Source organism: Nannospalax galili, unplaced genomic scaffold, assembly GCF_000622305.1.
Source record: "Nannospalax galili isolate Female #2095 unplaced genomic scaffold, S.galili_v1.0 scaffold809, whole genome shotgun sequence".
NCBI classification, from domain to species: domain Eukaryota; kingdom Metazoa; phylum Chordata; class Mammalia; order Rodentia; family Spalacidae; genus Nannospalax; species Nannospalax galili.
In genome coordinates this window covers 572,460-596,318 of record NW_008360015.1, presented here as the reverse complement: position 1 = coordinate 596,318, position 23,859 = coordinate 572,460, and the positions used below count along the sequence as shown (strand labels likewise).

The window sequence follows — 23,859 nt, the reverse complement described above, 5'->3', positions numbered from 1 at the left end:
GTTCTATAACTCATGATGTAGACCAGGCTGGCCTTGAACTCACAGAGATCTGCTTGCCTCTGCCTCCTGAGTGCTGGGACTACAGGCGTGCACCACCACGCCTGGCCCCAACGTTTATTCTTTTATAAACAAATTTGCTTTTGGAATCTGGGCACTGCATCCTCAGTGTTAGCTGACTTCTCTCATGTTGGTGTTTGGTTGTTTTCAGATTAGACAGACACACCCAGGCTACCACTCTGGTCTGCCAGATATTTGGAGGATACCTAAGATCTCGAGGTAAACTTTTGTTTGAAAGCTTATCATAGTGTCCATGCTTATGGCTTTTAAGATGCTAACAGGAGGGTGGGGGTAAAGAAGAGCAGATCCCAGGGCATCTCAGATACCACCTGTTCCCAAAGGCAACCCTGTACCTGCTGCAATGTGTCCTTTGGTGCTTTCTTAGGGAAGCAACCTGCAAGCATGCAATGCAAGGCATATTTTCATATTCTTCTTAATTGTAGAAATCTTATATTTGAACATATATGGATCTAAAGTCTATTTTACTTCCTGTCGATGGGATGTTTATGTTTTGTTTTATCAGTGCTTTGTACTAATGTGCACATGCCTTCATGTATGTCAAAAGTGATGTGTAGGGGTTTCTGTATCAAAAGTTGCATCTTAAATGTTGGTATTGACCTGTTGTCATTTCAAGAGGTTACATCAATTTGTACTCCAGCTTGTAGTGCATAGACTATGGCCAGGTTCATGGCATTTTCACCGAGGATTTACTTAACAGGGTTAACAGGGGTTTTGCCCATTGTAATAGAAAAAAACTGTACAAGGGTTTTTTTGTTGTTGGTTTTTTTTTTTTCATTTTTAAATGTATTTGTTGTCTGTCGTTTCAGTGGCTGGTAGAGCCACAGTTGCACTTTGCTTATTGTTTGCATTTCCTTCTGTTTCAGTCAAATGTTTAAATTGCAAGGGTGTTTCAGATACTTTTGATCCATATCTCGACATAACATTGGAAATTAAGGTAGGTTTGGTAATTTTGGTGGTTGAGTTTCCCCAGTGCTTGTAACAGCCAAACTTAGGTGGTGGTGATTCTTTTAGAAGCTTTTGCATTTTTTCATTGCATTTTCTAAACTGCTATTTTTTTTGTGTTCTTGAGCTTTCCTTTTCTGATTATAGTTTAATACTGTGCTTATGGTGAAAAGGAGAAATACTACAGATAAATGCAAAACCTGTCCCTTAGAATTAATTCTTCAGAGGTATGGCACATACTTCAGAACAGATGGCTTCCTTTTTCTGAAGATGGAATTATGATTATGCCCTAGTCTGTCTGTTCTCTGTTTGCATTTGAACTTACTTGGAAGCCTTGTTCTCTGGGCAGTGTGGTGGGTCCACTAAGTGGATAAACCACAGTTTGCATGCTTGGTTCTTTGCCAGTTTCACTTTTACGCTAGCGTAAGTAAAACTTAAGTGACCTCTTTACACACTTTTGTTCAATTTAATCTGCTTGTTTTTTGAATGAGGGGAGCATAATTTGGTGTGTAGATGTATAAAAGTCGACATCATCCTGAAGAAGACAATTTACATACAAATCTTCTTTTGCTTTTCTACCCAAGTCTTGTGTGTGTGCTCTGCCCACCCATCTCAACCCAGGCAGTGCACAAAGTGATGTATTTATGCCTTTTTCTCCCAGGCTGCTCAGAGCGTAACCAAGGCTTTGGAGCAGTTTGTGAAGCCGGAACAACTGGATGGAGAAAACTCGTATAAGTGCAACAAGTACGATGGGGGATGCACTTCTTTGCTTTATGTTTGGAGCGTGCCCAGAAACAGGCTTGCTTCTTAGGACTTTCAGTGGATTTTTTTTTTTCTTCTGTACCAGGGGTTAAGTCCAGAGTTTTGACATACTAAGCAAATGTCCACCACTGAGCTATTTATCCTATTTAATGTTATTGGTAACCTCATGTTTTGAATTGTCCTATTTATTTTTAGGCAGGCTCTGCCTATGTAGCCCAGCCTTGCCTTGCAGTCAGTGATCCTCCAGCATACCCAGTTTACCTTTTTTCATGCTATTAGACAATTCCCCTGGTCATTATTGCTATTATTACTTTGTATATGTGTGGGGGAGGGGAGGGGAGGGGTACTGGGAATTGAACCCAGGGCCTTGTGCATGCTAGGTGAGTGCTCTTACCACTGACCCATACCCCTCTACTCCCAGTCCTACTGGATTTTTGACTGTTGGTTTCCTATCTAGTTTCCTTGTTTTAGAATCTTATTTTAGTATGTTTTAGAAAAATAACAAAGGAGAGACCAAACTGCTTTAAAGCTTACACATTAATCTTAATCCTTTCTTCCTGTATGTTTCAAGGTGCAAAAAAATGGTTCCAGCTTCAAAGAGATTCACCATCCATAGATCCTCTAATGTTCTTACCATTTCACTGAAGCGTTTTGCCAATTTTACTGGTGGAAAAATTGCTAAGGTATACCTGTTTCCTGACCTTTCTCACTGTACATTGAATTTTTCCATTTTCTTCTCACTGAAGGTTGAAAGTGGCCAAAATACAATAGCCTACAAGAGAAGTAATAGATGCACGGGTCACTAAAAATAAAAGGAAGGGATGGACATCCAGAATTGCCACTCCATTACCTTCTGTTGAAGAATTCACTCAATGTGGATCCTTCCTGGTTTAAGGGAAATAAAAACAATGTGGTTGCCATAAACACCCTTGAATGCCATTGTCCTCTGAAAGGTGGTTAAGGCATTGGATTTCTGCTGGAACATGACATGGTCGACAAGGGTTATAGGGTTCTATAGGGCCCTTCCTTACAACACCCTATCCTCAGGTACATCATAAGTAGCTGAATGTGGAGACTATATGTCTTTAGAAATGATGGTCCTTTTTCCTTTGCATTTCTTTTTAGGATGTGAAATATCCTGAGTACCTTGATATACGACCCTACATGTCTCAGCCCAATGGGGAACCGATTATTTATGTTCTGTATGCTGTGCTGGTACATACTGGTTTTAATTGTCATGCTGGCCACTACTTTTGCTACATTAAGGTAAGCTGTGCCTGTGGCTCTAGACCACTGACTGTCAATCTGCATTGGTGGGGTGGAGTGTGCAGGCCTATTTTTCTCAGGTATCTTGATTGTGGTCTTTGTCACAGAACTGAATCGACTGTGGGTTTTGTCATGGGACTGAATCAGCCTCTCTTCCTCGTCTCTTACAGGCTAGCAATGGCCTCTGGTATCAGATGAATGACTCCATTGTCTCCACCAGTGATATTAGATCGGTACTTAACCAGCAAGCCTACGTACTCTTTTATATCAGGTATTGTCTTGAAAACAGTCAGATTTTCTCTTATGTCATTTCTTTTTCCTTCATCAACGTTTAAATTCAATTTTGAGCTACTTTTTAAAAACAGTATGGTAATCTGCCTCCTTAGCACAGTGGGCAGTGTGTCAGTCTCATAAAAACAAGTAGGTTAAAGATGATTGCCACACCTGAGAATAAGGTGTTTTTTTTCTGAGTACAGGGATGAGTTTACTCCTCCTGCTCACTGAAAGGTGTAGAAGGAGGGAACGGAGACTCTGAGGAGGTAAACTGGGTGGCCTGGGAGTTACAGAGGCCAGAGGAAAGGGGCTCTGCGCACTCTACATGGTCACAGCTGACACTTCCCCAGGTTGAGCACAGGCAGCCAATCAGACATTACCAGCACCAGTGCTCACACTATCCTTCTATGGCTATAAGCTCTTAACTCATGAGTTCTATTTTTAGAGGAATCTGATACATGTTTCAGGTTCTTTCATTTCGAATGGCGCTGGGAGTGGAACCCAGAACCTGAAGCATGCTAGGCAAGCCTACCAGCTACATCCTCAGCCCCTCAAGGTGTCCTAGATTTCTGGAAAGTAAGATTCTTCTGGGATGCCCAAAGGTGGCAGAAGGATCAAATCCATGTGTTGAAGTACCATGTTAAGCTGTTAAGCGTGATTGTCTGCTTTGGGAATGGGGCGAGATAGGGTCTCACTGTTGGCCAGACCAACCTTGAATTCATGATCTTCCTGCTGAGAGTGATTTTCATCAAGCCTGATTGGTTTGTGTTTTAATGCTCTGGGAAAGTGATGAATATGTGGAGGGAAAGCAGTTTGAAATATTAAATGCAGTATTGAAGCAACCGTACAGACAAGAAGCCTAGGGCAGTAAGTACTGCAGAAGGACGCTGCCCTGACAGCTGAGGAGCGGGGCAAGAAGCCTGGGGGATAGTCTGCTAAAGCAGAAGGACTAGCCTTTTCCTAACTTTTTTGCACATTATATATTTTCTACAATGGTATATATTTATAATTAAAAACATGAACAGACGCCGGGCATGGTGGCACACACCTTTAATCCCAGCACTCGGGAGGCAGAGGCAGGTGGATCTCTGTGAGTTCAAGGCCAGCCTGGTCTACATAGTGAGTTCCAGGAAAGCTGGGGCTACAGGGAGACCCTGTCTCAAAAAGACCAAAAAAAAAAAAAAAACATGAACAGAAAAGAAAAATAGCCTTCAGATAGTGAATTCTCAGAGTACACAATTTAAAACATCATTTCAGGTCCAGGCATGGAGGCTCACATTTGTACTCCTAGCACTCAAGCTGAGGCAGGAGAATTACCACAAGTTTAGGCCAGCTAGAGCTACAGTGTCCCACTGAGAGTACCACCATTAACAACTTCATGAAGGTGGCATGTGTAATGCTGCCCCTGAGACAAGCTCTGATGCCCTACCGTTTGTTTGACAGGCTAAATGCTGAATTTGTCGTTCCTTACCCTGAGCCATCTCACTTTGTCCCCAGGTCCCATGATGTGAAAAATGGAGGGGAACTTGCTCATTCCACCCACAGCCCCGGCCAGTCCTCTCCCCGGCCTGGGATCAGTCAGCGGGTTGTCAACAACAAACAAGCTGCACCAGGCTTTATTGGACCCCAGATGCCCTCCCATGTGATGAAGGTAACACTTCAGGGGTAGAAAAGTGTTTTCATAGTAATTTTAAAGATGTGTCCCAAGGGGCTGGAGAGATGGCTCAGCAGTTAAGAGCACTAATTACTCTTGCAGAGGATCCGTGTTTGATTCCCAGCACCCACATGGCGTCTACGAACCGTCCTTAACTCCAGTTTCAGGGGATCCAACGTCCTCTTCTGACTGCCTTGGGCATTGCATGACACGGGTGCACTCACATACATGCAGGCAATATACTCATACACATAAAATAATAAATAAATTTTTTTTTTTTTTAAATATGTCCCAAACCTTGGAGTAACTATTTGGCACACCATTAACTCCCGAATTTCGTGTCAGAGACAGTCACTGAAGCCCTATTTTACAAATGGCCTCAGGAAGAGGAGTAAGTTAGTGGCTGCTGGGGATTGTATGTAGACTGTTGCTCCCACTATGGACTTGCATGCTTCTTTTGGACTAAGTTATCTGGGTTCTTAATTAAACACAGACTCCATGAAAGTGAAGCTTTTTTTCTGTTTCATTTTTTATTTATTTATTTTTTGGTCTTTTTGTGAAAGGGTCTCCCTGCAGCCCCAGCTGTCTTGGAACTCACTTATGTAGACCAGGCTGGCCTTGAACTCACAGAGATCTGCCTGCCTCTGCTGGGATTAAAGGTGTGCGTCACCACGCCCTGCTTATTTTTTTATGTGTATGAGTGTGCCTGCATTGTTTGTAAGTGCATCCATCTTACGCAGTGCTCACAGAGGCCAGAAGGGGGCATGAGATCCCCTGGAACCATGTGGTTACTTGGAATTGAACCCATGTCCTCTGCAAGAGCAGCCATCTCTCCCTCCCCAAAAGTAAAGCTTTAACAACGACTTTTACATTGGGTCTGCAGGGCTGTTTTAGTGTGTTGGGTGGAAGATACATGTGGGTAGGAACAGGTGTAAGGAAAGGTGGGTATTTCTAGAAAGGTGAAACTTGTCAGTTATCAAGACCGAAATGGGAAGGGCCCCTAGTCAGTGTGCACCCTGTTCTGGAGTGCTGACCGGGCTGTTGTTTTTCTTCCTTCTAGAATACACCCCACATGAATGGGACTGCTCCATTGAAAGATGCCCCAAGCAGTTCCATGTCTAGTCCTAATGGAACCACCAGCATCAATAGGGCTAGTCCTGTTACTGCTTCAACTTCTGTGCAAAACTGGTCTGTTAACAGACCCTCAGTTATTCCTGAACACCCCAAGAAACAAAAAATCACCATCAGTATTCACAACAAGTTGCCTGTTCGCCAAGGTCAGGCGCAGCTGAATAACAACCTTCACAGCCCTTCTCTGGAGGCCCCTAGCAAGGCAGTGCCCTCCTCTACCATCACTAATGCTTCTTCAATACAGTCTACCTCGAACGCACCCACGATGGCAGTTTCTAAGAAAGTAGCAAAATTCTTTGCCCCAAGTGAGTCCTGTTCCAAGCCCATGGTGAACGGCAAGGCAAAGCTGAGCTCTGGCGTGCTGGTCCCCTATGGGGCCGAGTCCTCTGAAGAGTCTGACGAGGAGTCAAAGGGCTTGGCCAAGGAGAATGGCCTGGGCATGATGGCTAGCGCCCACTGTTCTGGTCTAGAAGCTGAAGACGAGGACAGTGAAGCTACACCACATGAGCTTCAAGAACCCATCATGCTAAATGGTGCTAATAGTGCAGAGAGTGACCTAAGAGAGAATGGCCTGGCGTTCGATGTTGCCAGCTGCCAGGTCCAGCCCACTTTACACACAGAAAACCTCTTTTCTAAGCTAAATGGTCTTCCTGGAAAGGTGAGTGGGTCGGGGTTGTCTTAGGCCTGGTCGTTCGCCTGGCTGGATTTCAGTAATCACAGAGCTGGCTGCTGGAGCTGAAATACCTGTTTTTCGTTGTAGTTGATACCTGCTCCTTTACAGTCTGTTCCTGAAGACAAAGTCTTAGAGACTTTTAAACTTACCAACCAAGTGAACAGCCCAGCAGATGGAGCAAGGTAAAAGTCATGCCTGTGGGTATGCCAGTACTTTAACCCTGGGAGTTTCATAATGAACACTTCAACAGTGAACTGAGTAGGATGGTAGTCTGTAGGATTTGATAATCTGTCCCTTCAAAGAGTATGAACCACCTGTGAGACTAGTAGTCACGGCTCCTTGATGTACTCAGGTCAACATTTCCTTCTCCATTCCCTCTTCCCAGGCTGGTGATCTTGGAACACTTTTTTTGAGAAGGGTCCTATGTTGCTCAGGCTGGCCTCAAACTCCTTATGTAGATGAGGGTGGCCTTGAACTCTTGATCCTCCCTCCAGCCTCCAGATCTAAAGTGCTGAGATTACAGGCATGTACCACCATGCTTGGTTATGCAGTGCTGGAGATGGAACCCAAGGCCTCATGCATCCTAGGCACTCCAACTAACTGAGCTTAGACTTTTTTTTCTTTTTTGGACTGGGTCTTTGTATAGCCAAGGCTGACCAGGAAGTCACTGTATAGATCAGGCTAGTTTCAAACTCCTGTCTTCTGTCTCAGCCGTCCAAATGCTGCTGTTAAAAACGTGTACCATGCCTGGCTACACTTAGCTCTTAAGAAGAGTTAGACAATTAAGAACTATTGTATGAAATTATAAAAGCTCAAAAACATTTTTTTTAAAGAATTAAAGACACATATTTGAAGGCAAGAAGCATCCAGAACTGCAGGTTCTTGGAAAATAGGTAATTTTAAAACATTTTTTTTTATTTACTGAAGGAAAAAGGGAAAATTGGTTTCCAGGGATGATAAGCCCGATACTGGTTTCATCAGATTCGCTGAAAGTTATAGGCTGTTTATTAAAAACCACGAGGCAGAGGGAAAACCCTGAGTGGCAGTCAAGCTGACCCTGCTTTCTTTGTTTCCGTGTGGCTGCAGTTGGACTGCGACAGGGGAAAGCCCCCCGAAGACCCCCGCCGCAGAGCCACAGCCCTGCAGTGCCGAGGTCGGCCCCCTTGAGACACCCGAGGCAGTCGCCAGCCCGAGCCAGACCTCCACCGTGCTGTCGCCGCTGGACCCCGCCATCAACTCTACCAAAGACGCCTCCATGGTCGTTGCCACCAAGCCCGTGGAGGCCTTGTCCCCCGCCACTCCTTGTAGCACCAACGGCGATATCCTGGGGGACGCCCAGTTGCAAGAGCCCTGTGCCCCTGGAGACCTGGGTGCCGATCGCGGCCAGCCCGCCCCTGCGCCAGAAGGGACCGGGACCGAAGCGGAGGCCGCGCAGGACCCCGCTGAGGCTGCGCAGCGCCTGAGCCCGGCGGCCCAGCGACTTGCCGGCGACGGGAGCGAACAGAAACTCTTCCTTTACCTCTGCACAGAGGGGTTCGAGGAGGCGCCAGACTCTTCCAGAAGCTCGGGGGCATCTGTCGCCGCCATGCCTCCTCAGCCAGACAGGACCACCAGCTCCTCGGAAGAGGCCGCCGAGCAGGTGGCGGGCGAGAGAGGGGCTGGCGGGCCGGCGGGGGCCCTTGCTCAGGAGCCTTCCCCCGCCAAGGAGAAGCCGACCACCCTCCGGAAGGTGGACCGCGGCCACTACCGCAGCCGGAGGGAGCGCTCGTCCAGCGGGGAGCAGGCGCGGGACAGCCGTCGCGGGGAGGACCACCACCACCACCACAAGAAGCGGCGCTGCCAAAGCCGCGAGCGGCCCAAGGCCGAGCGCCACCCCGCGGCGCACTGCAACAGCTCGCACTTGGGCCACGGCAACCGTGCCAGCCCTGAGCGCCGCTCTCTCAGCAGGTACCACCACCACTCGCGCCTGCGCGGCCCCGAGCAGGACTGGAGCCGACCCCACCACGGGGATGGCGATCAGGCCTGGGGCCGGGAGAGGTTTTACCCCGACAGGGAGCGCTGGGACAAGTGTAGGTACTACCACGACAGGTACGCGCCCTACGCTGCCCGGGACTCACGTGACTGGCGGCCCCCGCACAGCCGTGAGCTGGAGCACGCGCCAAGGCCGCACAAGGACTGCCACTGGGGTCGCAAGGGCTGGGAGCCCGCCCGCAAGGAGCGGCCCCACTTCCATGGCCCGCACGGGCCCGGCCTCGCTCTGCCCCTCGACAGACACCTGCAGGAGAAGGCGCTGGGGTCCCAGGACAGCAGCTACAGCCTTCCCGAGCGCTTCCACCAGCACGAGAGCGCCAGGTCAAGGAAACGGAGGTACGAGAGCAGTGACGGCCGCATGCAGAAGAAAGTCCACCGCAGCCAGGAGAAGGGCCCGCTGGAAGAGCCCAGGGCCAAGAAGCACAAAAAGTCGAAAAAGAAAAAGAAGTCCAAAGACAAACACCGGGAGCGTGACTGCAGGTGAGGGCAAGCCTCAAGTGAGGCAGGAGGATGTCTCCACTGGGCATCTACCCTCAGGGGACCAGGCCAAGTGCTGGGTCACACATGGTTCCACCAGTTTGACATCTCTAAAGTCTTGAGTTTTTTAAGGCTTCTCTATTTTACACACCTCTAAAGCTTCAAATAACTTTTAAACCAACCTTACAAGATACATAAGGTGTGTGGTGGCCTTGCTTTTCAAAATGGTACTGGCCATTTTTTGGTCCCTTAATAACTCTCCCAGGTCTGAGTGCAGTGTTGGGAAAATCCATCCTGGGAGGCTCTGGGCTTTCAGATTGGCTTTTGTCGGGCATTACATTCTTATATTTTCTTGACCTGTTTGCCCACCTATAGTGGGGGTTTGGGGTGCATCATTTAGCTCCTTAGCTTTTGTCTCTCGCCCGCCCCCCCCCCCCGTTTTTCACACTGAAGTCTAAATGGTTTTGCTTCTCTTTTTTTTTAAATTTTACGTGTATGACTGTATTGTCTGCATATGTGTTAAGTACATCCATGCCGTGCAATGCCCTGGGAGGTCAGAAGAGGGTGTCACATCCCCTGGAAACCAGAGTTATGGACCATTAGGCACCATGTGGGTGCTGGGAACCAAACCCAGGTCCTCTGCAAGAGCAGCCAGTGCTCTTAACCTCTGAACCATCTGCCCTCAAACTCTCAATCTTCTCATTGCTGGGATCACAGCCTGTATCCCCTCACCAGACTGTTTTTGTGTTATTTAGAAGCTTAACTGGTTGGCTGTTGTCTTAACCCATCCCTGTTCGGTGAGCAAGAATGATTTCTGGGGTTCGCTGACATCTCTTACTATTAAAACCCGAGACTACCATGGCCATCCAAACAGGCCACAGATCAGCCTCATCCTCTGCTGCCCAAGACTCATGGCAGAAGAGGGGCGAACAGTCAGCCAGGGATAGCATCTGTCCAGGCCAACAGCAGCTGGAGCCTGGCTAAGGCACTGCTGAGGGATCAGGCAGTGGAGTTGAAGTTGGTGAATTTATGACCCGGGACTTAAAAACTTGTTACTGTAAAAAGAAACACGTTGTTAGTAGAGGGGACCTCACCTCACCTGTGCGCATAGCAGCATCTTCTTTGGGTTGGGAGCCAATGCTGGGCTCTGGCAGGTGGCAGTTTCTGGTGCTGAACTCTGGCTCCTCCTTTCCAGGCACCAGCAAGACTCTGATTTTTCAGGAACATACTCTGATGCTGACCTCCATAGACATAGGAAGAAAAAGAAGAAAAAGAAAAGACATTCAAGGAAGTCAGAGGACTTTATGAAAAATGTAGAGCTACATTTACCGAAGCCCTCGAGCTACGAGGCCAGTGGCCATTTCCGGAGAACTGAGGGCGCCTTTCTGCTAGCCGATGGCCTGCCTCTGGAAGGCAGTGGCCTTTTCTGGGAGAAAACAAAGCATTTAAGGATGGAAAGCCGACCTGACAGATGCCATCTGTCAGAGTATGGCCAGGGTAAGGGATGCATGGAATTACAGACACACAAGAAAATTGAGTAAATTGTTTTGGGAAAGGTGATTAACCTAAGAAGAGAAACCTCAAGGGCACAGAAGGTTTTGAGAGTGAACAAGAGATCCCTAAATATGGTCCAGGCCCATCCAGTCTTGCCCTGTGGGCAGAGTATAGTTGGCTCTGTTTGGCTGAGTGACTGGCCAATCATCAGCCTCTGCTGAAGGCCTGAGTTGCATTGGAACTCAGCCCAGCAAACCCTTGTACCTGACCCCTGGAACATAGGGCTCCTGGTGAGTGTGAGAGAGAAAGCGGGTGGGGGAATAATTTATGTAGTATATGCTTTATTCTTGTGAATCCTTAAGGTGTCCTGAGTATAACCTATCCCCAAATCATAACTTGACCTTATGGTCTCTGAAAATGTTGGTGGCTGGCCTCTACCAGTGCAGAGCCTTCACAGTTGTCTGCATTATGGGGCTCTGGCACTCACCTGGAATTCTCCCTAAATTAGTAGCTCTTTCTTTGTACTCTTAATTGAATTTAAAGCAGCTTTCCTTCCCTTCCTCATCCCCCTATTTTTAAGTGCCATCATGCTTGGCTGCCCCTTCCACTTTCCAACCTATTTCCAATGACCTCTTCTTCTAGAAAGGAGCTTTGAGCTTGTGGAAAATGTCAGGAACTGAGTCGGCAGGGCTAGAACAGAGGCCAGCAGCCTGCAGCCCTTGGCCACAACCTAATCTACTAGCTCAGAATGGCTCTAGTACGCTTAAAAATGCTGAAAAATAGTATTTGTTTCAAGGGAAGCATGGGATTTCATCATCTGTAAGCTTTGGCCAGAGCCTACCTCAGACATGTGCTTGCTGTCTTCAGTGCCACTCGGTGAGGCAAGACATGGCCTGTCCCACTGAAATGTTTCTCTTCTGGCTATTGATAGGAAAAGCTTGTCAGCTCCACCCAAGACAGCCAAAGTTCACAGTCACCAATATACATCACTATAGTTATGTGGGCATCTTGACCCTGTGTGGAGCCTTTTGGTTCTACACTGTTCTGGACTTAGTCATTTACACATCCACTGTAGGTTGTACATCAGGCTGTCTTAGACATGCCCGTGACTGTCCCTGACCCAGTGACAACACTATGGCTGGTTTGCAGAGGACCACATGCCTGTTCTTCCTTTTGCAGCAGGGCTGCCTCTTGGCCTTTACCTGACCAGACCCCCGTGTTTTGGTCATCCCTCTGTCCTAGCCTTTGACCACTGTCCCCCTCTTGTCTTCCCCCAGCTCTTACTGACTCATTTCTTTGACCTGAGCTCCGTTCATCCTTACATGAGAATGCTCAAGAGTGCTGGGACTGACACCTGGTCTTGAGGAGCAAGGCTCCCCAGCATCTTCTACCAGTGCCCTCATCCTGGGTAGCACCACTGGCTCATTCTTCCTATATGTTTTCAATGACTGACGTCAAACTGCAGGATATTGATTTAGAACACATACATTAAACTGTTTCCTCACTTTGCCTTCCAGGTGATTAAAACCTTGGCCTCCTAACAAAAAAAAATATGGTAAGCTATGTTCCTACCTTTATGTTTCCGTCATATGTAAAAACACTAGGGATTTTGGGCAGACAGGTTTTCTTCAGAGGAAACATGAGCCCTGAGTGTCTGTACCTCCAACACACACCCAGCCACTGACCCAGATGTAGAAGTTGCTGAAGTATGGGATTCAGGTGTCCCAGAGTAGAGGAACCGCTTGAGGGTCAAGGCTGGGGACAGTGGGCCATTTGGTCCTTGAAAGGGAAGTCCTGTCAAAATGTGTCATGTCCAGTCAGCAAAGGGGATTTTAAATGAGCTTCTCTGGAAGCTCAGCCTATAGCTAATTAACAGGCTCTGCTGTGTCCTGCGGGGAGACCCTAATCCCTGCTTCCCAGTGAAAGTGGGGTCTGAGGATTAACTCAGGATGGTGGGACCCAGCAGATGGCGCCTCCCTGGCAAAGTGGGTTCCCTCAACTGATTCAGGAAGGCAGAGTAGTATCTCCAGAGCCTCGCAGAGGAGAGGCCTTGTGATGAAAGGGCCCAGACTCCAGCTAACAACGCCTGTGCCTCTTGTCTTTCAGATTCAACATTCAACAGAAGCCATCCCCAACCCAGCTTAAATTATAAACATAGAAAATAACTGTGTCCAAACTGTGTGGTGCTTCTTTAGTAAATACTGTACAGTGTTGATATCTTCTTCATTTAGCTTTGCTGGTTCCCATAATTGTAGATATCCATCCTTTTTTTTTTTTTTTTTTTTTTTTTTTTGGTTTTTACCTTTTCCTAATTGCCCTTATTCCAAATGGATACTTTCTACAACTGCTGAACATTGTAAATTACCGTGTACATAAAATCACACTGAAAATAATGCCCTGGAATAGACCATCTCAAATGCTGCTTAACTACAGACTCAGGTTGATTACTTGTATTTCATGTAATGTTCCTCCAAGTTAGACATCTGGTGCACGGCCAACCGGGAAACCATGGACTTCACAAGGACAGACCGACAGTGCGTCTATTTAATTTAAAGACTTATTTAAAGACCCAGGCTCTCAGCTAGACCTCTGAGGGCTTTCTTTGCAGTGTCTGATACTAGAAACTAATTTGCTTCACATTTTAGTTCTATTCAAGATTTGAAGATGTATTTTATAGGCAAGTTCTGTTTTTGAACTTTGTGGAACTATTCCAATCAATTTACCAGTTATGATGAGTATTTGCATTATGGATGTAGAATCCAGACATTATTTGTAAAGTCTACAATATGTTTTTATTACCTAACACTTTTTATACTGTCTCGTCTTGACTATATGATGTTGGAGTCTGAGTTGTCAGCTTGATCCCTTCAAGTTTCTAGTTACAGACAAATCATACTGTGATTTTATTTTTAATATGGATATACTATCAAACTGTGATACACTTATAATTCACTGGTCCTGCATCAGGAGATGGGAGTGGGGAAAGACTGTATTTAATACAGTGTGTATCTGAATAATCTGTATGCTTTATACAGTTTGTGTTGTTCAGAGATGTCTAAAGTTGATCTTTGTTTTTTTAAGATTAAAAAGCACTTGCCCCACTGTATATACAGCATGTAAAATTTATATAGTATATAAACGGCAGCAAATTAAACAGTATGTCTCAGTTTTTCCTCTCATCCTCATTTGCTCAGCTATGCACCACTGTTCACTTTAGGCCCCAAATGCTCCCACCATAGTTTCTGGGCCTGCAGCCAGACTATCATCCCCAGACCTGGACGAGACCCTCAGGATGGAAAAGCTAGCAGTGGCTTGCTAGACCTGACAGATGTCTGTTTTAAAGAACCAGGTCTTAGGCAGTCATGTTTTAACAGTATGATTTTTATTGCATGAACACAGTATTTGCAATCATTCTGAGGCCATACGCCCTTCCATTTTCTTAGCTATTCACTTTGCAGAAATTCTGGTAACATGAATAGGCAATTTCTTCATGCAGGTTGTAGTATGTACACTGTATAACACTCCAGAAATCAATACATATGTACATTATTTACATAGTAACTATACTGTAAATAGAAATGTTAAGAAATCACAACTTGTGGTTTCTGGTCTGTAGCAGACCAAACTTGTCAGCAAAGCACATCTGTAAAGTCAGCATTGCATGAAACACTGAACACTGCTTCATCATGAAACAGCTGCTGTTTATATTTAGACTGTTTGGTACATTACTCAAAAGTGTTCTGGGTCAATCTACGTACGGCTCAAACAGTGACCAGGGCCCAGCAGAACAGGGCCAAAGGGCTGGTGGGAGCTGCCTTTGCCCAGGGAGTAAACTGTCTTTGGCCATAGTGGGACTGACACCTCACAGAGTACAGACATGGGGTGAAGGGCAGGAGTGTGATGAAGCCTTTGAGAAGCCCTGCAGGTTGGCCAGATGCCCTTGGGGTTAATACTGTCACAACAAAACCTGAGTTAGGTGACTCCACAGGATACTCTTGAGAGCCAGTAACTTAGATTCCTAGCACCAACAACCATCAGGTAAATGATAGGCAGCCCGCAAAATTCCTCAAAGACGACTGGCAGAGTCACTGTCAGGTGGCTCCTTCCTTACTCAAAGCACCCAACAGATCACTCCGCATCCCCAGTGCCATATCTGGGTGGGGCAGTCCTCATGGGACTGGGAAGGGCCATGGAAGACTGGAGACCAAGTTGCATACACACCAGCTGGGCAGCTTGAATGCTATGGTTTCAGATCTGAGGTATTAGTAAAGTAAGAAAGACTAGAAGTTTGGGAACAAACCAAAAAGTGATCAAGGGACTTTCAGCCTTATATCAAGGTCAGAGGCAAAGGGCCAGGGGTCATACAGTCTCCGCCTCAAGGCAGCTCACAGAGAGTCTGTTGTTCTTTAAGTGCATTCGGTCTGAGGTTTTCATTCCTGGGCTTGCCCTGTGCACAGTGCACAGGACACACAACCTCCAAAGGTTGCAAGCTCCAGGTGTGCCTGCGCAAACAAGGTTGGGGGAGGGGGCAGCTCAGCAGGGAAAAGACTTTTGCCAAGTGAGCCACAGGGGGTTCTGCCTATTATTCATGGGCATCCCAGAGGTGCAACAGAGAGGGCTGTCACCTCAGCACACAGCAGCTCCAATTTCCCAGAGGTCATAAGGCTTCACAAGTCACACCCTGGTGGAGACTGGAGTTCCGCAGTATTCCCTAAGTGCCACCCTCAGCTACTGCTTGCTCTTCCCAACCTCAAAAGGATGTCAAATGTTGGAGGACATGGCGCTACCAGAAGATGAGTGGGTATTTCTGACCACTTTTGCCTAGTCAACTACATCAAGACCAAATTACTATACCAGCAAGCATTTAACCAAACGTTTCAAATAGCAACTGAAGTACTGTAGCCAATATGACCCATGTTCAGTTGGACCACATGGAACTGGCATCTGTGAGGGTTGAAAAACGGTAGCAATTTCATGTGGTTCAACAGGTGGATGGCTATGTCAAGGACAAGGGCTCCACTTCACAGGGTTCAGCAGGGGAGGATAAACACCCCAAACCATAATCATGGTTTATGTGATCTATCTTAGAGAAGCATGTGTAGGGAGGTGGCAGAGTTAACTCACATCTGGAGCCACTCATACATACCGAAGGTCCTCATAGATATCCAGTGCCTCCTTCCCCAGAGTGGCTGCCTGTGCCCCAGTTGTCACACCAGGGCCCCCCACAGCTTCCACCCAGGTGCAAGTGCCCCACACCCTTTGCTTGGGGGCTGCGTATGTTTTTTCAGTACACAGTATATACTTGTGTCCAGGAGTTAAATTTATAGCTGCCATTCTAAAAATACTACTGTTAGAAATTAAGTATCTTTCATTATAATTTTCAGAATATAAAAAGACATATAAAAGCTATAATCCTATATATCTGAGAAAAATTCTGAATAAAAAAGTGGTAGGTTTTCCTTTCCAATTTTGATATAAAACTTCTAGAACAGCTAGTGCTGCCCCAAAGAGCAGGTGTGACATGGTGTGAACGAGGCTCTGGCTCCAGAAAAGGAGTCCCATGTGGGCTGTTCAATCCTGCGGCTGCGTCACCAGGCACTGCTGCTTGACAAGGGCATTCTGGTCTCCAAAGGTGCCTGCTGGATCAATGGCAGGGGAAGCTCTCGCAGTGACCACCATCCCGAGCACAAGACTTCAGGGTCTGCAGTTTGGTCTCAGCTGGCTGTTCTGGGGGACCCGTGGGCACCACACTGCCTCCTGGTCCTGCTGTCCTGCTGGCCGGGGCCTCTGCAGTGGGTCTGTGGCTTGGCCCTTACCTACTTCTTATTGGCAATTCTCCTTTTCCTTGTGGCCAGCATGTCATAGAATGGGTCCCTACTGATGCTTGCTCTGGGGAGGGAAAAAGACAAGCCAGTGGGGCTACAGGAAGGCCAGGACACCCCTTCCCAACCAGCAGGTACAGGTCTGAGGCAGGCCAGAGCAACCTTCTAAGATGCTGACAAAGGTTAATTTGGACACACAAATAATTGTGTGTGCTTACGCACAAGACTTCAGGGTCTGCAGTTTGGTCTCAGCTGGCTGTTCTGGGGGACCCGTGGGCACCACACTGCCTCCTGGTCCTGCTGTCCTGCTGGCCGGGGCCTCTGCAGTGGGTCTGTGGCTTGGCCCTTACCTACTTCTTATTGGCAATTCTCCTTTTCCTTGTGGCCAGCATGTCATAGAATGGGTCCCTACTGATGCTTGCTCTGGGGAGGGAAAAAGACAAGCCAGTGGGGCTACAGGAAGGCCAGGACACCCCTTCCCAACCAGCAGGTACAGGTCTGAGGCAGGCCAGAGCAACCTTCTAAGATGCTGACAAAGGTTAATTTGGACACACAAATAATTGTGTGTGCTTACACACACACACACACACACACACAGTGTGCACATGCTGCTCACTCCCACTCACTTGATGGACTTCATCCACTCTTCCTTCTCCTCTGGACTAGGCGCAGAGATCCGGTACACCACGTGGTTCCCCTCCACCACTCGGCCGTCAGCCTCTGTCTTGCAGGCTTTAATTACCTGCCCTTTGTGACTGGGGTTGTACAGCTCAAAGCAGTTCTGGTGGGGGGTGGGGGGGTGCTGTCATGGGGCCTGGCAAGGCTCTAGGGTAGGAGCACCCACCCACTGAGGGAGCCACCTACCGGTTTCCTCGGGTCCTCCACCTCCCTGATGCTGAGGTTCTCCAGTGGGATGATGCCCCTGGGTTCCTTGTCCTATGGGAGAGAAGTGTAAGCCCAGGGCCAGGCTGGGGCTGGGGTCCTGCCCTGAGGAGGACAGGTAGCCTCTTACCGTGGTGTACTCGAAGTAGTAGAGGCAGTTATCCGTAAGGATGAACCAGCGCCGCTTCCAGGTCTTCACACGGCCTCCTAAAAGCAGAAGCCACCTGTAAGGCAGGGGCCCAGGCAGCCAGAGCCCAAGGGCCCAGAGGGGGCCCAGGACCCTCCCCCAACTCACTGCCCTCTACAAAGGCCCCAGGAGCCCACATCAGGACTGGGCTTCCTTCCTCTGCAAACCAACCCACATTGGACCCATTACAAAGTCCTAGGCAAGCCATGTGGCCTAGCTGTCCAGAACAGCTGGGTGCAGGACTGGGGTCCCCATGCACTCCCACCCAGGCTCACACAGGTGCCCTCTCTGAAGCCACCCAGGGTCACCCTAGATCACACACCACTTTCAAATCTGCTTCCTGGAAAAGTTAGTTGTAATGGATGGGTGTAATTTCCCCCATGAAATGAACAGGATGAAGTCAGTGCCGGCTCACCCGGGTCTGTCCAGCCTTAATCCCGTTACGTCAGGGCGGTTAGCGCATTACTGCGACTTTGAGCAGCCCTGGGATCCATCAAAGTCAATTACCCTTGACCCAGGGAATTATTAGGTTGAATTAATCTTTTAACAAGATCTGGAACACACATGTACACACACACACACACACACACACACACACACACACACACACGGCTCTTTGCTATGGAGCTTTTTCACCCTGACATACTCAGTACTGTAAGTCAAAATGACTTCCACTGTCGGCTTCTGCTTCTGACAAATTTATAAACAAAAATCAAAGAAAGAAAGCCACTTGTGGTAACCAATTCAGAGGCTACCGGGAGTTCTAGATGACATAGCTCTTCCCGTCCCACAGCCTTCAGGGCTCTGCAGGCCAACACAGGGTGCTGGGGTGCTGGAGAGGGCAAACAGGCTGCAGAAAGCAGGAGCCTCACGGGCCCCTAATGGGGCTTCGGTTTACAGAGAACAGAATGCAGGAGACAGGAGGAAAAGCAGCTCAGGGAGGGCATCTCTGCAGCCCAGAAGGGACCCCTCTCCCTGGCCTCATGACACTGTCACTCACCCTTCACCAACACCAAGACAGAGGAGGCAGCCCAGGCATCCAACTGTCTGTCCTTCCACTCTCAGGCAACCTGCCCCACGGCTTTCCCCTCACCAGCATCCATCCACCTGACCTTCAGTGGGACCACACCCTTGCTGCCACCTCAGCTCATACCCTCTGGCCATAGAGTTTCTCCCCTCCAGCCTGGAGGATACCCCTTCTTCCCACCATCTCTCCTGCTCCCCAAACCACAGGACTCACGAGAGTTCTCTGCTGCCCACAGCTAGGGCCTGTCTCAATCAGCTCACCAGTAGCCCTGTTCCATACTGGAGACTTATGGGAAGTCCCACTCTATACAGGGGCTCAGGAAAAACTCAGGGCAGCAGGCCTGTCCCAAACTTCTCCAGTGAGGAGGAACAGAAAGAACACATTTCACCCCCAGATCTCAAGGAGTGGCCAGTACCAGCTTGTCTCAGGTAGTTCTCCCAGCTCATACTTAGACTCAGCTGAGAGCAAGTCCACAGCCAGGCATTTCTCTTAGAAGTGGCACTGGTCTCCTGCCACAGGCCAGCCACCTTCCCCAACTATAGCCAGAGACATCCTTGTCCTTGGAAAATAAACTACCAACTGTCCCCCTGCCTGGAGCCTGAGAGTTTCCACTGCATCCTGCAAGAAGACCCAGCTCCTCAGATGCCTTGGCGGCCTTTCTTACTCCTCCCCTCCCAGCCACAGGTCCCCCAACAGAGCTGTTCTGGGTCTCCATGGTAGCAGCCCTGAGCCCTCTTGCAGCAGCCTCCCTGGCTCCTCTCCTGTGTGATTCCCTCTGCGTTCTGCTCAGGCTGTCCAGCCCAGCATGAGATAGACGCTGCCTAGGAGGGAGGCTCTCAGCTCTGTAGCCTGGCTGCCCCACTGCTCCCATACCCTGGATGCACTGGGAGAACTTAACCCTGTCCTCCCTAGCTTAGGTGAACCTGACCAGTAGGTACCCACACTGAGCAGAGTCACTTAGGCCGCAGTCTGCCCAGCAGGATCACCACTCAGCTCAGGTGCAGGCCAGCAGGGGTAAGTAATGTCCCTGATGTCAAAGCCACAGCAAGTTCTGCTATAAGGAGTGAAGAGGCCTTGTACACTCATCCTGACCTCCTCTGCACACAGAAGAACTAAACACTGTGTGTACCTTTCTACTTTCGTTGATGTTACCATGATGGACACACATACATGAGCACACATGACACATGTGGTCCCCACACTTTTTTTCCTCCACGGTAATTCAACTCTAATCAAATCCTAAGTTTTGATATGAACGGCTCAAAATCTAAAGTCTCAAGTTTCTCAGCAACTGCCATGTGCCTAGGCTGGGGCTGTGCACTCAGGCCTGCAAGAGCCACCTGCTCCAACGTTAGATTACAATGAGGATGTGAGCGAGGCTTGGAAACCCAGTCTCTCCACTCCCCACACAGTCTGCACACCCCTACAGATGCCTGCCCCGGCTACAGCCACCCAATGTATCCTACGTGTCCTCTCAATGCACAGCCTCTACCCAGGCTTTAGAACTGGCTTCCAGTATGTCTGCCACTCTCTTGGCCTTTTTGGACAAATTTTACTTGCTTGTGTCAAATGCTGAGCCTGTGGGTAGAAGTGTCTATGGGCACTAGGTGCTTGGAGAGATCAGTGTGGGTTAATCCTGCCCACCAGCTTCCGAGAGCATCTGACTGTGAACAGTGCTGGCTGGCAAGGCTTTGCCTGAGACTTTACTCCTAGAACAGTAAATACAGTGGCTTCTGGTATGAGGGAGACAATAGGCACCAACACCCCAAGCCCTGAGTCTGGCTGCATTGGGGTCACACCACCCCATTCAGTGCCCAGACCAGCAGCAAGCTCAAGCGCCCTATGCACTGGTTTCACCCACTTATCTATGTCTTCAAGACTGGTCGCTTCCTAGGAACAGAGACTACACAAGAATCCTTCAAAGGGCTCCTGAACAATGCCAGTGGCTTGGGATGCTCCCTCCTCTCACCCCTAGTCCAGAACCACGAGGTCAATGTGACCCAAGGAGTCTGGTGTGTGGTATCTAAGTCACTCTGGCATCTAAGTTCAAGGTTTTTAAGCTGAAATCAATAACTCTTTCAAACTTCTGCATAGCCAGAGCCAAGGTAAAGAGGAGTCAAGTCAAAGAGAACAGTCAAGGCTAAAGACTCCAGGGGGAACAGTAGATTCCCAGGGTGTACCCCACTCTGTCAGTGAAGACAGCCATGCATGTCACACTGTCCCCATGCTGCATCCTATCCTCCCTTGATGTGTCTTTTTAAAAACATCACCAGAATTCTAGCTCTGTGTCTTATTACATAGCAGTAGACAGAGTGCATCTGTCATGTGACATGGGCTTTACTGTCAACTACAGCAATACTCCATCCCTCAGCGTCAAAATGAAGCCTAAAACTCCCCACAATTGTCCCAAATGCACAAAAGCCATTAAGATTTCTTTGTGACCAGTGAAGAAGCCTTGAATATGCCTAAAATCTTTGGAGAGACCCCACAAGAGGTGCAAACATTCACTGGTTGGTTAGCTGGGGTGGGGAGGGACTGGTAGCTCTGTCAGGACAGGCTGATTACCAGTTTCCTCTCTGCTGCAGGGCCCTGAAGACGGGGGAGGGGCAAGCTTGTTCCCACAGTGTCTCCTCATACATTCCTGGTCCCTGAGGAGTGGGGTGTCACACACACCACACCGTGTAGGATGCTGACCCCAGGCAAGTCCAAAGCCAAATGGATCAGATGAATGGCAGCCACAGACCGGAGCCTCACACAGACCAACGTGGGGGAGAGAATGAGCCGCTGGGGAGGGGAGGAAGCCACTGGGTACCTACCTCCTAACGCAGGACAAGCAGGGACAGCCCGTCACAGAACAGAAAGGTGGGAGCCACAGGCAGAAGGGAAACAAGAAGGCACATTTAAACCACTCGTCAAAATCACAGCCACGCCAAACCACGAAGAAGGCACACAGGTTCTTTGGAGGTGAGGCACTTGCTTCTTGGGCACAGGACTGCCCGGGTCTACATGGACTTGGTCATTTTCTGGGATGGGTCATGCAGTGGATGTTGTAAGCATGACCAGCTCTAAGAGGCCACAACTCAGGGACACAGCCACTGGTGCTGGGCCATGCGGCTGCCCAGAGTGGGCTCTGCATTTTTCTTTTTAATCTTTCTGCCTTGTAGTTAAGGGACCTTGGCTCCAAGGAAGGAGGGGGGTGGGAAGAAGCCCTCAGAAGCTGCTGCCGTGGGCCGAGGGGTGCAAGTGCAGGACCCACCCTGCCAGGCTCACCCAGCTTCAGCAGCCAGCCTTCCCGGTCCGGATTGAAGAACGTGTGTGTCAAATCATTCCCATCATCCTCTGGGATCTTAAATGGCTCATTCTTGATGCTTTCATATAAATTCTGTGTGAGAGAAAAACAGCAAACTCAGGAACTCCAGGAGAGAGATGATCATCCTTTCTGCCCTTCTCTCTTGTGTAGAATCAGGGTATGAGGTGAGGAACCAGGAGGGTAAGGGGACATTTGGAAGATACCTTGAAAATCAATGAATATGAAGATGGAAAAACAACTTAAGGTGGGGCTGGGGAGATGGGTCAGGTCAGTGTCGCGAGGACCTGAGTTTGAGCCCCAGCACCTATGCAAGAATAAGAACCTGGTGGGGTTGGAAAGATGGTTCAGTGCTAAAGAGCTCACTGGTCAGCTAAACTAGCCTCATCTGGGAGCTCCAGGCCAGTAAGAAACCCTGTTTCAAAACAAGATGGAACTAGTGGGCTTTAAGATGGCTCAGTAGGTAAAGGTGCTTGGCTACACAGGCCTAGCAACTTGAGTTTGATCCCTGGAATACATGTAAACTTGGAAGGAGAGAACTGACTCCACAAAGTTGTCCTCTGACCTCCATATGCACACCACCCCACATACATCATTCTCATATTCATTCTTCCTCTCCCCCCAATATTAATCTTTAAAAATAAGGCAGAGAAGTGACTAAGAAATTTAACATCAACCTCTGACCTACATACATACACCAAAAAAAAAAAAAGGGAAACGAAAAGAAAAAATGAAAAGATTCGTGCGAGTTAGCAAGGAAGGAGACGGTGCTGGTTAGTTTTGTCAACTTGACACAATCTAGAATCACCTGAGAACAAAATCCCAATCTTGTCTAAATCAGCATGGCCTGTGGGCATGTCTGTGGGGGACTGTCTTGATTACATTAGTTGAGGTGGAAAGACTAAGCCTAAAAGTGGGGGTGCCAATCCCTGGGTCTAGGTCCTTCTAGTGTGTTTAAAGAGAAGGTAAGCCGATCATGGCAGGCATGCATGTGCTCATTCACTCCATTCACCCCCTGCTCTGGACTACGGATGTCCCAGCAGCTTCAAGTCCCTGCCTTGACTTCCCCACAATGAAAGCTGGAGCCAAATAAACCCTTTCTCCCTTAGAGTTGCTTTTATTGAGGTATTTTCTCACAGCAACAGAAAAGACACTAGTACAGAAACACAGCTGGGAAGGGGCCTGAGGACTCACCTTCAGTAGCTCCTCCGGAAGATCCCCGCCCTCATTGATGCCACGGTTCATGGTGATGAACCGCTCTGCAGTGGGTTTGTCCCGCACATTGTGGTTGTGCAGGCTGGTGTTGAGCATGATGATTGCGAAGGATAGCACATAGCATGTGTCTACAGAGGACAGAGGGGCTCTGAGCTTGGCTGGCATTTCCATACACAGTGGGGCCCCAAGAGTGCTGCCCACCCTGCCTCCCTGGCAGGATGGACTGCCCATGCTTTGAAGGAAGGCTCCCTACAAAGCAGTAAGGGTGATGGGGAGCCACAGTCTGGAGTACCCCGACTCAGAAGGCAGCCCCTGGGGCCACAGCAGGCTGCTGACCTGTGGACTGGAAGACCCCAGGATTGCACAAGCAGTAGCGAGATGCAAAGGCCTCCATCATGCGGTCGATTTTCTGCGCCTCTCCAGGAAGTCTGAAGCTCCACAGGAACTGCCTGCAGAGACATGGACGCCTTGCTGAGTGACCCCTGGGGAACAGATCTAGCCAGGCCCAAACATAGCTCCTGCCTCACACCACAGCACAAGCATGTCCTCCCTAGCTAGCCTAGGTGCCCAGAACCACCAAAAAGGGAGCTGCTTTCCTCCTTTTTCACAAATGAAGACAGGTTTGCTGGCTGCTTCCT

At 48.6% G+C, this 23,859-nt stretch overlaps 2 protein-coding genes across 4 annotated transcripts in view; one reads left to right on the top strand and one right to left on the bottom strand.

The window, feature by feature from the left end:
* Usp42 (ubiquitin specific peptidase 42) overlaps window positions 1–13,001 on the top strand; it is a 20,674-nt gene extending 7,673 nt beyond the window's left edge. The window contains exons 5-17 of the mRNA XM_008824008.2: window positions 209–276; window positions 942–1,012; window positions 1,682–1,764; window positions 2,354–2,465; window positions 2,908–3,048; window positions 3,219–3,319; window positions 4,819–4,972; window positions 6,036–6,764; window positions 6,867–6,961; window positions 7,866–9,290; window positions 10,483–10,784; window positions 12,299–12,336; window positions 12,888–13,001. Of these exons, the coding sequence (XP_008822230.1) occupies window positions 209–276; window positions 942–1,012; window positions 1,682–1,764; window positions 2,354–2,465; window positions 2,908–3,048; window positions 3,219–3,319; window positions 4,819–4,972; window positions 6,036–6,764; window positions 6,867–6,961; window positions 7,866–9,290; window positions 10,483–10,784; window positions 12,299–12,306 (3,289 nt within the window). The 3' untranslated portion in view covers window positions 12,307–12,336; window positions 12,888–13,001. The remainder of the gene's footprint in view (window positions 1–208; window positions 277–941; window positions 1,013–1,681; window positions 1,765–2,353; window positions 2,466–2,907; window positions 3,049–3,218; window positions 3,320–4,818; window positions 4,973–6,035; window positions 6,765–6,866; window positions 6,962–7,865; window positions 9,291–10,482; window positions 10,785–12,298; window positions 12,337–12,887) is intronic.
* Window positions 13,002–16,848: 3,847 nt separating this feature from the next.
* Window positions 16,849–23,859, bottom strand: part of Cyth3 (cytohesin 3) — a 98,959-nt gene continuing 91,948 nt past the window's right edge. For all 3 annotated transcript variants that reach the window (XM_008824006.3, XM_029559116.1, XM_029559115.1), the window contains exons 7-13: window positions 23,558–23,670; window positions 23,201–23,349; window positions 21,970–22,081; window positions 17,616–17,692; window positions 17,468–17,539; window positions 17,230–17,384; window positions 16,849–17,026 (exon numbers count right to left, since the gene is read on the bottom strand). In XM_008824006.3, coding sequence (XP_008822228.1) covers window positions 16,954–17,026; window positions 17,230–17,384; window positions 17,468–17,539; window positions 17,616–17,692; window positions 21,970–22,081; window positions 23,201–23,349; window positions 23,558–23,670 — 751 coding nt within the window. In that variant the 3' untranslated portion in view covers window positions 16,849–16,953. The remainder of the gene's footprint in view (window positions 17,027–17,229; window positions 17,385–17,467; window positions 17,540–17,615; window positions 17,693–21,969; window positions 22,082–23,200; window positions 23,350–23,557; window positions 23,671–23,859) is intronic.